Source organism: Helobdella robusta, assembly GCF_000326865.2.
Source record: "Helobdella robusta unplaced genomic scaffold HELROscaffold_8, whole genome shotgun sequence".
Taxonomy (NCBI): Eukaryota; Metazoa; Annelida; class Clitellata; order Rhynchobdellida; family Glossiphoniidae; genus Helobdella; species Helobdella robusta.
In genome coordinates, this window is record NW_008705459.1 from 178,484 (window position 1) to 194,950 (window position 16,467).

At 32.6% G+C, this 16,467-nt stretch overlaps 3 protein-coding genes across 3 annotated transcripts; all 3 read left to right on the plus strand.

Annotated features, from left to right (window-relative positions):
* Nucleotides 1-3,660: 3,660 nt before the first annotated feature.
* On the plus strand, nt 3,661-3,897 carry HELRODRAFT_70514 (hypothetical protein; the record flags this gene model as incomplete). Its single annotated transcript, XM_009031896.1, has 1 exon — nt 3,661-3,897. A coding segment is annotated over one exon (237 nt), but the record flags the coding sequence as incomplete, so codon positions are not given.
* A 4,813-nt stretch (nt 3,898-8,710) lies between these two features.
* HELRODRAFT_70342 (hypothetical protein) lies at nt 8,711-8,983 on the plus strand (the record flags this gene model as incomplete). The annotated part of the gene is made up of 1 exon (XM_009031872.1): nt 8,711-8,983. A coding segment is annotated over one exon (273 nt), but the record flags the coding sequence as incomplete, so codon positions are not given.
* Nucleotides 8,984-11,601: 2,618 nt separating this feature from the next.
* On the plus strand, nt 11,602-12,396 carry HELRODRAFT_151217 (hypothetical protein; the record flags this gene model as incomplete). The annotated part of the gene is made up of 2 exons (XM_009031920.1): nt 11,602-12,136; nt 12,278-12,396. Coding segments are annotated over 2 exons (654 nt in total), but the record flags the coding sequence as incomplete, so codon positions are not given.
* Between the last annotated feature and the right edge of the window lie 4,071 nt (nt 12,397-16,467).

Sequence of the window (16,467 nt, forward strand, 5' to 3'; positions counted from 1 at the left end):
ATTTCGTACTACTGCCTTGCATGCTGTAGCAGTTTCTGCGTCTGTCAGATCATGATTTTTAAAGAATAAAAAAAACAAAAACTTCAATTTATTGTTGTTTCTTATTGTTCATCATATTGTATTGTTTATTAATGTTTCAAATTGGAAAGTAATTATAAAACCACATACAAACACGTTTCCAATTGAACACATCATTCTTCCTAAGTTAAATGAAACAAGCAAACAAACACTAAACATTTTTAATTGAACGTAAAAATAATTTTATGGCAAAGCATATTAACAGTTATAGGCATAAGTGGGTAGCGGGAAACAACAAATATAATTTCTTTCCTCATCATTGCCGTCATCATCACTTCACTACCAAAGTTAACCGACAACATCATCTCACCACTTTGTTAGAAAGTTGCGATAACAAAATTAATGATTTAGGTCTGGAAATAGAAACGATTTTAGATTCGAAAGATGATAATGATCTATTGAATCAATCTTTTTACATGAATTCACCATTGAAATTGGTGACAAAACATTTAAAATACTTGAATTTTAGTTACTGGGAATGGTTATTGGTTATAAATGACTTTAAAAACTTTGAAGTTTTTTTTAAATAAACTAAAAATTAGAATAATTAACAAAATTAATATCAGTTAACAGATAAAATTTTATTATCTTTTAATTATGCTTTTATTTATTTTATAGAAATCTTTACACAAAATATATACTACCGAAAAAAGCTCATACCTACCACCAATTCTTTCGCAGATTTTTTATTAAAAAGCAAATTATTTATAAATACAATATTTAATGTAAATATTTGTTTTCATAGAATTTAAAATGGGACAAACTACTATTGTATGTTAGAACAAGCCTAATATATATATGTTTTTATTTTCACTTTCTCGTGCCTTATCCAACAATTAATGAAACTTATAATAATCTTAAATCAAAATCATTTAGAAACATCATTAAAAATACGGACCATAACAAAGTTACTGGCGATCAAATGCTCTTGTCAGAAGAGACGGTCATAAGAGATTGCTGTTTAATCAGTCCATGTTACAATCCAACGTCCAGGTTCGCTAACAATGTACAATCGGGCCAACCAATCAACGTAGTCAGAACATCATCAACAGTAATCATTTCGAATGAAGATCAACCAGATCACACGTCGTCACCCTTAATTCACGAAATTAGCAAACAGAAAAAATATCTGTAAGTGAAGATTATTATAATTGCAAATACAAATATACAAATAATTTATTCATAAAATCTTTTATGTCAGATATTTTTAAAGACTCTGAAATGTTTTTGTTGATTTAATTGCAAACTTTTTGATCCACATGACTTAAAATATCGGAATCATTGAAATTTTCTTTCTTCAAAATTTTGAATCTTAATTGTCGCGGCCTTATAAAAAAATTAAATGAGCTGATATGCTTAAAGATGACACTGAAGTTTTTTTGATGTTGTGACTGTGTGACATTTGGTAAAATGACAAAAATGAATCAGCTGTATTCTTTGATGGTTATGATTTTGTCAACAGAAATAGAGCTGAAAAAATCGGAGGAGGTGTGGCGGTCTTTATTAAAAGCTCTATAGAATTTTTAATTGAAGATGATTTAAATAAATCAATGTTGAATATAATGAAGTAGAATTGAACATCAGGTTGAAGAAAAAAAAGTGAGAAAACAGAAGATAGAGATAATACGGATAAATTGTTTAATAAAAAATTGAAGAAATTAATGATACAGCTTTACGGCCGACCAATTTGTCAGATTCATTTATTGAGTACATTGTAAAGAATAATCCAGAAAATATAAAAAATATAGAAAATTTAAAATTGGTATTTAAAGAAAAGGATGATGTCTATTACGGCAGAGGGCTCTCTCCTCTTTTATAGGAAATTGAATTTTAGAAAACATGGTTGGTATTTTTCGAAACTAGTAAGTGTGCTTATTGTTACCCTAGCAATCTTTCCAAAAAAAGGCTAAATGAATTACTGGCTTTCAAAATTTGAGATCAGTGGCAGTTATTTTATCAGACCATGAAATTTCAAAAGAACACACGTCATCCATGTGCACTCTGTACAAAAGATCGACTGCATTGAGTAGAATTGATGCTCAGCTTTTATAGGAAAAAGAGAAAGAAGAGAATTAGAGAGAAGTTTTAAAAATAATTGTTTCAACAGTACAGTCATTAAACCGCTTAGGACTAGGATTTCGCGGTCCAATAAAAAATTCTAGTAGAAAATGAAATTATTTGACCTGTCTGGAATATTTAAGTGAATATGATAAATTTTAAAAATTACATTTACAAAAATATGCAAACCAAGGTCTGGGTCATGCAAATTATTTATCTTTGTCATATTTGTGACGAATTTGTATGCTTCATCGGCAATCAAGTAAGGGCTGATATAACTGAAGAAATTAAACCTGCAACTTACTACCGTATTATTATTGACTCCACTCCGGATATTGCTCATATTGAGCAACTTTTATGATTAGATATGTTTTATTGATATTAACCGGTGACATAAATGGAGTTTTTGGAGTTCGTTCCTTCGTACATGGAATGAAAAATTTTGGAAACCCTAACAAAATCAGACCTGGATATTAAAAACTTTCGAGGTCAATCTTTTGACAACAGCTTCAAATATGTCAGGAAAGTGCTCAGGTTTACAAGCATTTATTAAAGAGCATAGTCCAAGTGCGGTTGTTATTCCTTGTACTAACCTAACCATTCATTGAATTTAGTTGGAAATTTTGCTGCAGAGCGCTGTAACACTCCTGCTCAATATTTTATGTTTCTGCAGAAGCTATTTACGTTTTCTCATTATCAACTCATCGCTGGAATTTGCTAAATAACAAAATAGATATTGTAGAGGATAAACAGTCTATTTCGTTAACAAGGGTGTCTGATATAAAATGGTCAGCAAGAGCTGACGCTGTTTTTGCTTTAAAACTAAAATATACAATAATAAAGAAAACGTTTAGTAACCTATCACAATAGTTGAAGCAACATCACTACTTAAAAAGTGAATAAATACGAAACCGCACTTGTGACTATTATTTGCAATTGTATTCTGCAAAAAATAAATTCTTCCAGTAAATCACTGCAATCAATAGAATGTGAATTATTTAAAGGAACAATCCAAATATAATCATTAGGCAGTTTTATCGATAATTTCAGAAATGATTATGAAAAAGTATTGAAAGAGGTAACTGAACTATCAGGATAACAATCTTTTAGTGAGGAAGATGAAATAACTTTCAACAGAAGAAAGAGAATTTCGTTTATTTATGAAAATAAAAAAGAATATAAATTTACAACTAGAGAGAATTTTAATATCAATACATTTTATGTCATAAGCGATAGCATTAAAACACATTCGTTACAGAGAGTACAAAAATATGAAGTTGTTTTGGAAACTTTTCGCATTTTTCTTGAATGGAATTTGTCGGAAGAAAAATAAGTTGAATCATTGAAAGAATTAAAAAATATGTACATGTATATGTTAAGAAATGACATTGATCAATGTTTGTAATTTCGAAGATGAACTAAATCATTTTTTTTAAGAAAAATGAGGACGCCATTAAAGAACGAGCCAGATAATTCAAAGATTTAGCATTTAAAAATATCTATAAAGCCGCCAAAGAAATACTTCCAAATATTGAAATATTATTGAAAATTTTTCTAACTATTCCTTTATCTAATGCATCTGGTGAAAGTTATTTTTCTGTTTTGAAGAGAATTAAAAATTATTCCAAGAGTACAATGGGAGATCAAAAATTAAGTAATTTAGCAATTATGTACATAGAACAAGAAACATTGAATCGTGTCGACACTGCAATAATTATTGATGAATTCGCAATAAGTAAAACAAGAAAGAAATTTATTTGAAAAAAATTTGTTTGTCGGATATTATTTTTAAATGATTTCTTGTAATCTCCTTTTTTAATTTTATTATTGCCGAACATTTAATTGTAAAAACTTTAAAATTTATAAATATTTTTGGCCATTGAACATTTGTAAAAATAATTCAATATGTATATCATCACCATCATCAGCGTTTACAGGAGTCACTCCCCATTTAGGACTTTTCCAGGGCCTAAGGCCTCGGTGCACAACACCCTTCTTGAGGCACACTCTTCAAACTTTTGTCGAGTGCCACTAAACTGCATCCACGCTGCCTTGCGTGCTTTTGGACAAACCGTTGCCAATGATGCAGCTAAGGTGGATTGAGATGGTCCACGGAGCACCAATCAAAAAATCATTAGATATTGTTTGAATCAATCGATTAACGGTTCATATTGATGGACCTGGGTTCACCCCCTCTTGGCATCAACAAAACACAGAAAACTATCGATAGAGCACAATGATTGGTTGTAATTCTTACACGTTGCTATACAAGACTGCTTTCAGGATTAATAGACTCTCCGACTCTAAAAATAAGTCAAGAGAAACCAGTAAGTGGTTTCAGAAAAAGGACATGATTGGTTCCTTACTGAGAAGGGGAAATGAGAAAAAAGAGACAAGAAAAAAACAGTATCGAGATATCTAGATGGCTTATAGAAAAAGCGTAGCTAGATAAGCTAGATAGAACAACTTGTGCTATCAGGTGAGTGGAAAATCCAAACAAACTACGCAGCCACGCAAGGTAATGAATTTAGGTTCTAAACCTTCGATAAAAGATCTATCTTTGGAATCTCGCTCCCTGGTCGGAAAGAACTAGTCCTAGAGAGTGGTCAGTGATAAACATCAAATATAGGGCCCGGGCAAAGATGGTATATGCAAAGTTTCACATGCTAAAATCCCTGCAAATGACTTAGCCTCTCACTTTAACTAAAGTTTGTAAACTGGTACCACCTACTAGCTCGTTTAGATCTGGAATCACTACATTCCTGCCGAAGGTCCGCGCGATTACAGGCCAATAACGGTTGGTGCACTTATGGCAATGGCTTTCCATTAGATTCTGGGCAAGCGTTGTAACTATAATTGGCTTCTATCACCGCGTCAGAAGACCAAAGACCTCAAGAATCTTTGGTCTTAATGTCTCTACGGTACTAGAAGAGTATATTTACTAATTATTATTATTATTGTATAAACAATATTAACCAGCATGGCAAAAAATTTCAATACTGTAAAATTCGTAAAAGAAAAATTTGTCACCTATTAAGATAATAATTGCCGCAATGAGAGTTGGATCGGCAGTACTTCATAAAAAGTTAGAGATAAAACGCGGTATCCTGTTTAAATGAAATTGATTTTAGTATATCATTTTGATTTTTAATATTGTATTTTGTAAATTCTTTATTATTAAAATTTTGACAATTTGCAAATTTTGTTAAAAATAATGACTTTAAAAATATTTAAAAAACTTGTGAGCAAAGTGAAAATAACAATTTAAAATTTTCAAAAAATTTCCTTCTAACATAATAATATCTTAATTATTTGGTGTCAGTTTTAGGATCTCAAAAAATTTAGCAACATAAACAAATAAAAATAAATATTACCATGGCCATTGCTAAAATTATTATTAACAATAATGATAATTCCATAAGTTGAAAACTAAAAAATTGAAAATACTAGTCAATATATAGAATTATTTTGAGAAATAGTGTAGAATTAAATATGACAATGAATAATAATCAATCAATCTTCGTTTAGCGTCCAGAGACCCCGTTTCCCGAGATAGGAAGTTGTTTTCTTTGTCATCAACCTTTTGCGCCAAATTAGATGATCAGTTGTATCTATTTCATTTAAATTTAAAGCTTTTATGTCTTGCCCGATTGTTTGCGACCGGGACTTCTTTGGACGGCCTTTGGGACGTGTGCCAGGTACTTCAACATCTGCAAGATAAGTTATAGCACTGTTTTCACTTCGTTTGACATGACCAAACCACCGCAGACGGTGTTGCCGGCATTCGTCTTTTATATCATCTAAACCAGCACGACGCAAGATTTCGATAGATTTGATGTGGTCCTTCAGACTAATTCGTTGCATTCATCGGAGCATTTTCATGTCGGTTCGTTGAAGTTGTTGTTCCAGTTTGGCTGTCATTGGCCATGTTTCTGCACCATATAACAAGACCGGACGTATTACAGATTTATAAAGTTTTGATCGTAGTGGTAGTGATAGCTCTAAATTTAAATGAAATGGATAAAACTGATCGCCTAATTTGGCGCAAAAAAATTGATGGCAAAGAAAACAACGTCCTACCTCGGGAGAACTGGGTCTCTGCACGCTAAACGATGATTGATTGATTGATAGAGGTCTGTCAAAAAAATATTGTGATGTCAGTCGTTCAAGAATTGCAAGAAATTAGCGTAGAAGTCAGAATGTTTATGATTTTTTTTTATTGTTAATAAATATGTTTTAATTTATGTTAATGGACAAAATTCTTTTGGACATTTAGGTGTTGTCTTTGGTGATGGACGGTTTGACAACAAACATTTCGATGAGCCGATTGTTAGGATGCATAATGACGTTACCCTATCCACTTCCATTTTTCTTTGTTAATGGACAACAAATCTTTATTTCACTTGATTCCTGCCACATGATAAAGTTGCTGAGAAATGCTTTTGAAAGTTTAAAATGTTTCAAAACTTGTGCAGGTTTGGTTGCGTATTATTATTAATTTGAATAGCGCCCCATGCATAGCTCTTGAGGGCTTGGATAAAAAAAAAACACTTATGTCGTTTCTGTATGTCTTTATAATCTTTAAAACATATATGTATATTATAATGAAAATTACTAACCCATTCAGGTGTTTTTGATTGGAATTACATAAGCCAGTTAAATGAACTGCAGTCTCTAGCAGGCCTAAAGCTTGCTAACAAGCTCAAACTAACAGGAAAGCACATAAATTTCCATAAACTGAAAATGAAAGTATGGTATTTGTTGGCTAAAAATAAAATGTATGAAAATTAATGTGTAATAAATTAATTATCTTGATAGGTTAATCTAGCTACTCAGACCCTAAGTCGCTCTGCAGCATTGGCCTTGCAGACCTTTAAGGATGCGGGACGTACAGAAATTCAAAATGTGGATACGACAGTGGAATTTATACTAGCCTCCAATAAAATTTTTGACCAATTTAATTAAAAAAATCCATATACAAAAGGACTGAAACAGGCAATAAATATCAACAACAAAAATGAAATAATTAAAAGATTAAATTATTGGAAGCAATATCTTTTGTCTGCAAAAACCTTGGATAGAAAACTTTTTTATCAAACGAAAAAGTTAGCATATTTTAAACCTACCAAATAATGTGTTATTAAATATGGTTTTTAATAGGTCAACATTTATACTTGGATTCGTATGTAATATCGTGGCTGATATTCAATGCTTACTTCTAAAATACAGGTAAAGGAGTTATACCAGATGAGAAATATTTTTATGCTATGCCTTCGCTGTATATTGATGATGGACCGAAACAAAATCATTTGAGCAGTCAGAGTATGATACAACATCCTGCAGTATTTGTTTTAATCATTATTTGTTTTATGAAAAATCCTTATAACTTGTGTCTTGTCATTATGCAGATTTAATTTAAATCAGAAAACTATAGTAAAGAATGGTTAGAGCCAGAATCAGGGGCATTTAATTGGAAAAAAAGACCAAAAAATATTATTAAACATGAAATTTCTTATCAGCCTCAAACTGCTGTACGACAGTATTTACTAGTAAATTTAGAATATCAAATGACAAAAGTGTGATTTCTGGTTTGGTCAGTCAGGAACGTCAAAGAATAGATAAAAATATAAAAAATTTTAAAAAGGATTAAAGATGTAACATTGTTTTTATCAAAGCAATGCTTGCCATTCAGAGGACACGAGAACAATGTATAGATGATAAGAATTTTTCAAACACTGGTAATTTTAGGGAATTATTGGTTTTGCTAGCAAAGTATGATTCTACCTTGGACAATCATTTGAAAAATGGAAAAAGAAATGAGCTGTACTTAAGTCATAATGCACAAAATGATCTAATTCAATCTCTTGCATCAGAAATACTATCTGCTATTGATGAAGAAGTTAAATCTGCAAAAAAAATTTCTTCAATCATTGATTCAACTATAGATTTATCCAGAATCGATCCGATGTCTGTTTCTTTACGATTTGTTCAAAAAACTGGTCATGTAGTAGAAAGATTTTTAAGATTTCAAAGCTTTGAAAACAATAATGCCGTAACATTTGCTGAAATAATTCTAAGGAAATTAGAAAAACCGAAACAAGGCATCACATCCCGGAAGAGGACAGGTTAATAATGGGCTTCGGAAATTAAAAGTGGCCTTTAACTCGAATTAAAACAATTTTTACTAGGTGCTATTTATTTCAATGGTGTGCTCATGGCTTGAAATTTAGGACTGTTGAAGCCATGGCAAGCAGTCCTGATGTACAGTTTGTTTTCGGGGACTCAAGAAAAGTTATATACATTTATAACTTAAGGTTACCACGCCTACCTATTCTTTCAGAGAATCAAAAAGTTAAATATGAATCAGCAGTAAATATTTTGAAAACGACTTCTGAAACCAGATGGGCAAGTAGAAAACATGCTGTTGATGCAGTTGTGGAATCATTTTCTGCTATGTTGGAAACTCTAGAATATATTAGAAGATATTAATTATGGAGAAAAAGATTATACAGGAAGTGTCCGAGCAGAAGCTGCTGGACTTTTTAGTTTGTTGACTAACTATTCTTTTGTTTTTCTGATGTTTTTTCTACAAATGGCTCCAGCTCTTCCTAATCTTTCCATTTTGTATAAAATATTCTTGACACTGCCAGTAACATTTTCTACAGCCGAAAGAAGTTTTAGTAAATTAAAAATTATTAAAAATTATTTATTATCAACGATGACCAATGAGAGACTATCTGGGTTATCATTAATTGCAATTGAACGACAACTTGCTGAAAATATTGACTTTGATTCAACCATAAATCGTTTTGCTACAATAAAATCAAGAAGAAGACCATTTATTTGAACTGACTTTTGTTTTAATTAATTATTTCTTAATATAGGTTTTTATTTTGAAAAAAAGCAATAAAAAAAACTTAATTCATTTTTATTCCGATAAATGTGTTACCCATTAAAATTTCAAAAAATCGCCCCTGTAAATATTACGCCGCTCCCCCGCGCTTCAAAACCTAAATCCGCCACTGGCCACGCGTTTGCAAATCGGTTCTAGGGACATTGCCGTGGCTTATCCCTCTGTTTGGAATAACCTTCCACCTATGTTAAGAAGATGGGAATTTTTCTGGATTTATTTAAAAAAGAACTAAAGACATTTTTAGTTTCTGTGAAATTGTAAAATTTGTTTCTTTGATTTTCGTTTTATGAAGTCATTTTGTTTTGTTTTTGAGAGAACGCTTATGAAATTGTTTAATTAGCGCTTAATAAATGTTTTTTAATAATAATAATAAGTAAGCATAACATTGATTCAAGTCATGGGTTATATAGCCATGGTTATTCATTAATTTCTTTAATTGCAAAAACTTATTATAACATAATTGTGTGCAGATTGACAAATTATGAACATAACAGAATAGGTCAACGACAGACATGGAACAATTCTATAATTTTTAAGAATTTATAACGACTAGAATAGATTGGATGGAGCTCTATGCTTACATTTTTCTTCTTTTATAACTAGTGTGAATTTTTATTATTTTATTTATTCAATCTTAAATGTATTCATCTCATTAGTTACATGTAAAACCATATTTTTAACTTATTTCACTCCAAATTAAGGTTATAGCAGTTATTGACATCTTATATCAAACATCACATTTTAATGTTTCATTAAAAAGAATATGTAAACTGTCTTGCCAAGGATGCATAAATTCAGTCACACCTTTTTTATTTTCGTCTTAGTTCAAAAATATTAGATATTGAAAAATATGTTAATTATGACATATCATCAAATATAAACATGCTATACATTGTTTCACAGGTAATGTAAATGAAAAAATTTTGCATACAACATACAAATATTGGTAAAATGTTTGAAATTTATAGAAAGCTCATTTCATTACTATTGATCTCGCAATGTAGTAGTTAAATTCATAATTTTAAAGTCAGTGACTTGCCCATGGATATTAATTTTTTAAAAATTGTTAAGATTAATTTTATAATTAAATCAAAATAAAATTAATGTTCAATGTTTTTTTCTAAACATTAACAATATGTTTATAAACAATTCAATTAAATTATAATGATTTAAAAAATTTGCATTGTTTATTTCAGCGTGAATTTTTCGCAAAGAACTTTGTAGATTAAAAGTGCATCTTTTTTTAATTTAATTTTTTTATTTTTAAAAATTGTACTTTCTTCTTCGAATTTCAATATGCATTTAATTAAAAAATAAAAACAAAATTTTCTAAAATTTTACTTTCACAAAAAAAGTTTTTTCTTATCCGATTATTTTCATTACTTTCGGCTGTTCATTTCCCATCCCTCTAACGACGCCATGATTATTACGAATCTATTTACCCATTATATTTATATACTATTTATATGTATATGTATATGTATATATATACATATGCATATCCCAATTGCAAAGTTAAGTTAAGAATAAATTATAAAAACGCCAAAACATCACACATGATAATCAAAAAAAACTGTCAACCTAACAACAATTCCCTCATGAAAAATAGTCATCTTATATATGAATTTTCCTGTCCCATTGGTAATTGTGTGCACCAAACTTCTTCATATATAGGAATGACCACCACACAACTTTCTCGTCGACTTACCATGCACAAAAGAGAGGGTGCGATCAAATCTCATAAAGAAACAACACATAATACAACATTAACACGTTCAATTCTCGACAATAACACAAATGTTCTTTACAAAAACTCGGATTTTTTCACCCTAAAGATAGAAAAAAAAATCCAAAATTAAATGTTCAGCTACATAGTATAACAGTACTTCCGATACACAAACATTTATCTAAACTAATTAATAATTCTCTCACCACCAATAACAACAATAACAACCACGTTACCACCACCCCCACCAACAACCATGTTACTACCAACAACAATGTTAACCATGTTAGAGATGCCAACGACCATGACAACAACACCAACAATAATGTTAATAATTGCAGCAACAAAAACAATACTAATGTTAACAACAACAACATTATCATTTTAATAACAACAACAATAACAACAGCAACAACAACAATAACAACAGCAGCAACAACAACAATAGTAATAATATAAATAATAATGATAATAACAATAACAATGATAATAATTAAAACTTGAAAAAATGAATATTTTAGTATGATTTTTGCTTTTTATTTTGTTGATTTTATGGTCCTGAGTATGACATAAAACTGCATCCACGCTGCCTTGCGTGCTTTTGAGCGAAAGGCTAGGCCCACCGCTTATAACTGGTGGTTGTCGTCAGGATAGGTGTCCGGATGTAAAAACTTTTCCCCAAATTATTTCTATGCCATCACAAAGAAAAACAACGGCCCCTAGTCCCCAGCAGGCCTTAAGTGGTCAAGGGGTGCCAAGAATCCCTGGGAAGTATGCAATAGCGGAGGGATGTTGCAGAAAAATTCAGAATGGCCCCTCTATGGTACTTAGACTTGGAACGCTCAATGTTGGATCACTGACTGGCCGCAGCATGGAAATCGCAGAAATGCTCGAGCGTAGAAGGATTGACATCTGCTGCTTTCAGGGAACCCGATGGAAATCGAATGGTGTCAGTCATGTCAACTCAGACAAAGAAAAATATAAACAATTCTGGAATGGTCAAAAGACGGCCAAAAATGGTGTTGGAATTTTTGTCAGAGAACCGCTAGCCCAAGAAGTACTGAATATTAAAAGGATTAATTCACGTCTCATGTGGATCAAGCTTCACATAAAAAAGCAAACAATGATTATTTTTTCTGCATACGCACCACAGACAGGCGAATCAGAAGAGATGAAAAATGACTTCTGGACTGCATTCTCTGACACCATCTCAACAATACCAAAATCTGAAACAATCCTGATTGGAGGCGATCTCAATGGCCACGTTCGAGAGAAAACAGATGGTTTTGACAACGTACATGGCGGTTTTGGCTATGGAAAACGGAATGAAGATGGCAACCGAATCCTTGAATTTGCTGAAAGTCACGGGTTTTGTTTACTGAATACATATTTTAGAAAGAGGTTGGAACATCTCATAACATACAAAAGTGGACCATCAGCCACGCAAATTGATTTCTTCGTTGTCAAGCAACAACACCAAAGGCTATTCAAAAACGTCAAAGTTATACCTGGCGAATCATGTGTCGCACAACATAGACTTCTTGTGGCAGACCTGGTTGTCGACCTGTCAAAACATAAGTCTAAACAAATGCCTCGGAGAATCAAAACGTGGAAGCTGAAAAGCAATGTTCATCGAGAAAAATTTCAACAGATTGTCGCCACACAGTTAGACCACCAATCGCAAGCTAGTACAGATTGGAGTAAATACAAAACCGTTTTGATAAACGCTGCAACTACAGTTTGTGGGAAAACTGGTACAAAACGTCAGCATGAACGGGACACTTGGTGGTGGAATGACAGTGTACAAAATGCAATAGCTGAAAAGAAAGCTGCATACAAGCAATGGCAAAAATCAAAGTCTGTTGATGACCATAAAATTTTCAGTGAGAAGAACAACTATGTAAGACGTCAAGTTGCACTGGCTCGGACAGATCAGTGCAGAGAGTGGCTCACTAAAAGCAAAGGTGAACAAATGAAATCTCTGTATCGTATAGCAAAACAAGCAAAGCGTACGAAAAAAGACATAGTTGGTGCTATCAAAAATGACAAAAATGAGATGGTTCTTTAACAAGATGAGATCAAGCTACAGTGGAGAGAATACTTCAACCGTCTGTTAAACGAAACAAATCCCATCAATGTTAACTTTGACGCTCCACCCATCGAAGGTCCGATTTCAGACATCACTGTAGAGGAGCTTACAGAAGGTCTGAAAGCTATGAAGGATGGAAAGGCAGCAGGGCCCTTTGGACTCACAAATGACATTATCAAAGCATCTGGTACTGCAGGTATCCAAACGTTACTACAACTTTGCCGTGAAATTTGGAGAAATTGCTCAATGCCGGCTGAATGGAACTATAGCATGACAGTCCCGCTATACAAAGGCAAAGGTGATCCACTGAACTGTTCGTCATATCGGGGTATACGTCTGTTAGAACACTCCCTGAAAATTGTCGAGAAAATCATTGAGAGAAGATTAACGTCGTGCATCACAATCGGAAATTATCAATTTGGTTTCCTAGCGGGGAAATCAACAATTGATGCAATTCACATCCTTCGGCAACTGCAAGAAAAGTACCTCGCAAAGCATCAACTACTATCACACATTTTTTTAGATCTTGAAAAAGCATTTGATCGAGTTCCCCGTGAAGCAATCAGGTGGAGTCTACGTCGACAACTCATTCCAGAATATCTTGTTCGACTTGTGATGGAAATGTATACGAATACTAAGACTCTTGTCAGCACAACGGTTGGAAACACAGATGCATTTGACATCGGCGTTGGAGTTCACCAAGGCTCGATTCTCAGTCCACTGTTATTTATAACTGTGATGGAAGAAATCACAAAACCGATACGCACTGGTGACATTTGGAATCTAGTATATGCTAATGATATCGTTTTAACAGTCACGTCTGAGCAGAATGCAGCCCAGATGTTTGAATATTGGAACACCAGACTCGCCGATCATGGATTCAAAGTCAACATCAGCAAAACCAAAGCAATGAACACTGGTGAACCCATCCAATCCACAGCTACTGGACGATGGCCCTGTTCAGTTTGTAAAGCTGGTGTAGGTAACAATTCAATCAAGTGTCAGCAGTGTAACCAGTGGTGTAACAAACGTTGTTCAAAAATAATTGGTACTTTATCTAAAGTGTCCAATTTTTTTTGTCCTGCTTGCATCAATCCACAACAACAAATTCGAAATAGCACTGTTTTTGAAGCCATTAAAATAGAGAAAGTCACATCGTTTCAATATCTAGTGGATGTTCTGGATTGTACTGGAACAGCTGAAGCTGCCGTTCGAGCACGCATATATATCTATGTAAATAATTTAAAGTTAATATTATCAATATGTTAAATATATAGTATATAATAATTAATAACAATATTTTCAAAAATGTTTCGCGCTTAAAATTAAGTTATACTGTATGACGTCATTTGTTTATAAACTGTAATTTTCGTTATTATTCAAAAATATTTTGCAATGACGATGATATATTTTATATCGAAAAAGCTTTTTGCAATTATTTATATTAATAAACATGAACAATAATAATTTTAGTTTTTTACTTAATAAATTAAACAATTATAATAAAATTTTAATTATAAAACTTGAAAAATTAATGTATAAACATAATAATTGTATCAACGCGGTTGATTTTCTTGAAAACTGTATATATATATATATATATATATATATATATATATATATATATATATATATGTTCGGTTGAAGATTACACCCCATTTTGCAGTTAGAAGTTTTTTAAATAAAATTTCAACACGAAGCTGTTTTGTTTCAACTTTATTAAACCGTGAAGTTTGGCTGACGGCCGTTTCGGCTAACGCCATCGTCGGAGCCTAGATTGTAAAACCAAATGAGGAGTTAATAATATAAATTATAAGAAATAGAAAATAGAATAATAGATATTAAAATGAATAAATAAATGAATATTTGATACGTGTCATCAACTTTGATAATTCATTAATTCATTCCACAGTCAGTTACAGGCCGAGGCGCATCGACACCGTTATACACCAACAAAACATACAATAGAGCCCATCATGTTTCACGCTGCCAAACAACTACGTCAAAATAAGGCTATCACCATACGTAAATCTGACAAGTCCAACACATACGTTATCCTTAATAGGTCCGACTATCTTCATCAAATTAATAACATCCTCTCTGATAGTACAAAATTTTCACCAATTAATAAAGACCCCACATCCGATATCAAAACAGACACTAATAAATTGATTGCACAAATCAACCTCAGCTCGTCCAACGTCAAACTAACACCAATCGTTGTTGAATACTCTCCAGGATATATTTATGGTAATGTAAAAATACACAAACCTAACAACCCACTACGCCCCATCATCTCTCAATGCCCAACTCCAACCTACCAGTTAGCTAAAACTATCAATCAACTTCTCTTGCCATACGTACCCCGTAACTTTTCCGTTAAATCAAGTTATGAATTTGCCGACATCATCCATAGCCATAAAGATACCACAGGACACTTGTCGTCGTTGGACGTTGAAAGCCTTTTTACCAACATACCAGTCCTGCAAACTATTGAAATTATCTGCCAATATGTATACAACCACCCTTCTCTTCCTCAACTCGACATTCCTCCTCATTTACTTAAAGAGCTCCTCCAACTTTACCATACGCAATCCATTTGTCGCCCCAAATAACTCACTGTATCTACAAATAGACGGCATAGCCATGGGTTCCCCATTAGGTCCTCTCTTCGCTGAGTTCTACATGGGTAATCTAGAATCTAAGATATTTTCCGATCCAGAAAACAAACCGCTTATCTACGCCCGCTACGTCGACGATATATTTATCATCACAAAGTCTATAGCTGACATATATCAACTCCAAAACCTGTTCCAGAACAACTCTTGCTTATCATTTACAATTGAAGTTAGTAACAATAATAAAATCTCTTTCCTTGACACTTTAGTCACCATGCACGCAAATCAGCTCTCTACCCAAGCATACGTCAAACCAACAAACTCTGGACAATGCTTAAACTACAATTCCGATTGTCCCGTCAAATACAAAAACAACGTCATTAAAAACTTCATCACACGCGCTTTTAAATTATCTAACGACGATGAATCTCTTCATATAGAAATTCAAAGAATCAAACAGTTACTTATTAATAATAATTATCCAAATACACTCATCGACGACGTCATATCTAAATCTCTCAAGAAATTCAAACAACCACTTCTACAACCACAGCACGAACAACAAACAATACCTATCTACTACAAAAATCGAATGCATAATAACTATCTTATTGATGAAAAACAAATTAAACAAATCATTAGATCAAATCTCACATCAGAAGATGAAAATAAAAAGATCAAGTTAATAATATATTATGATACAACAAAAACACAACAATTAGTCATCAAAAACAGTCCAGCCACTACAAAAGATAATCTAGATAGTACGAACGTCGTGTACCAATTTCGATGCCCTTTGCCACACCGTGATGTGGAAACAATTGGACACACACGTACAACACTTCGCAGACGCCTTACCATGCATGTACAGCCAGGCGCTATCAAGGATCACTTCAATAAGCAGCACAACATACCAGTTACTCGAAAAATTCTTGATAATAACACTAGCATACTTTGTAATGAACGTCGTCCCTCAAGACTCAAA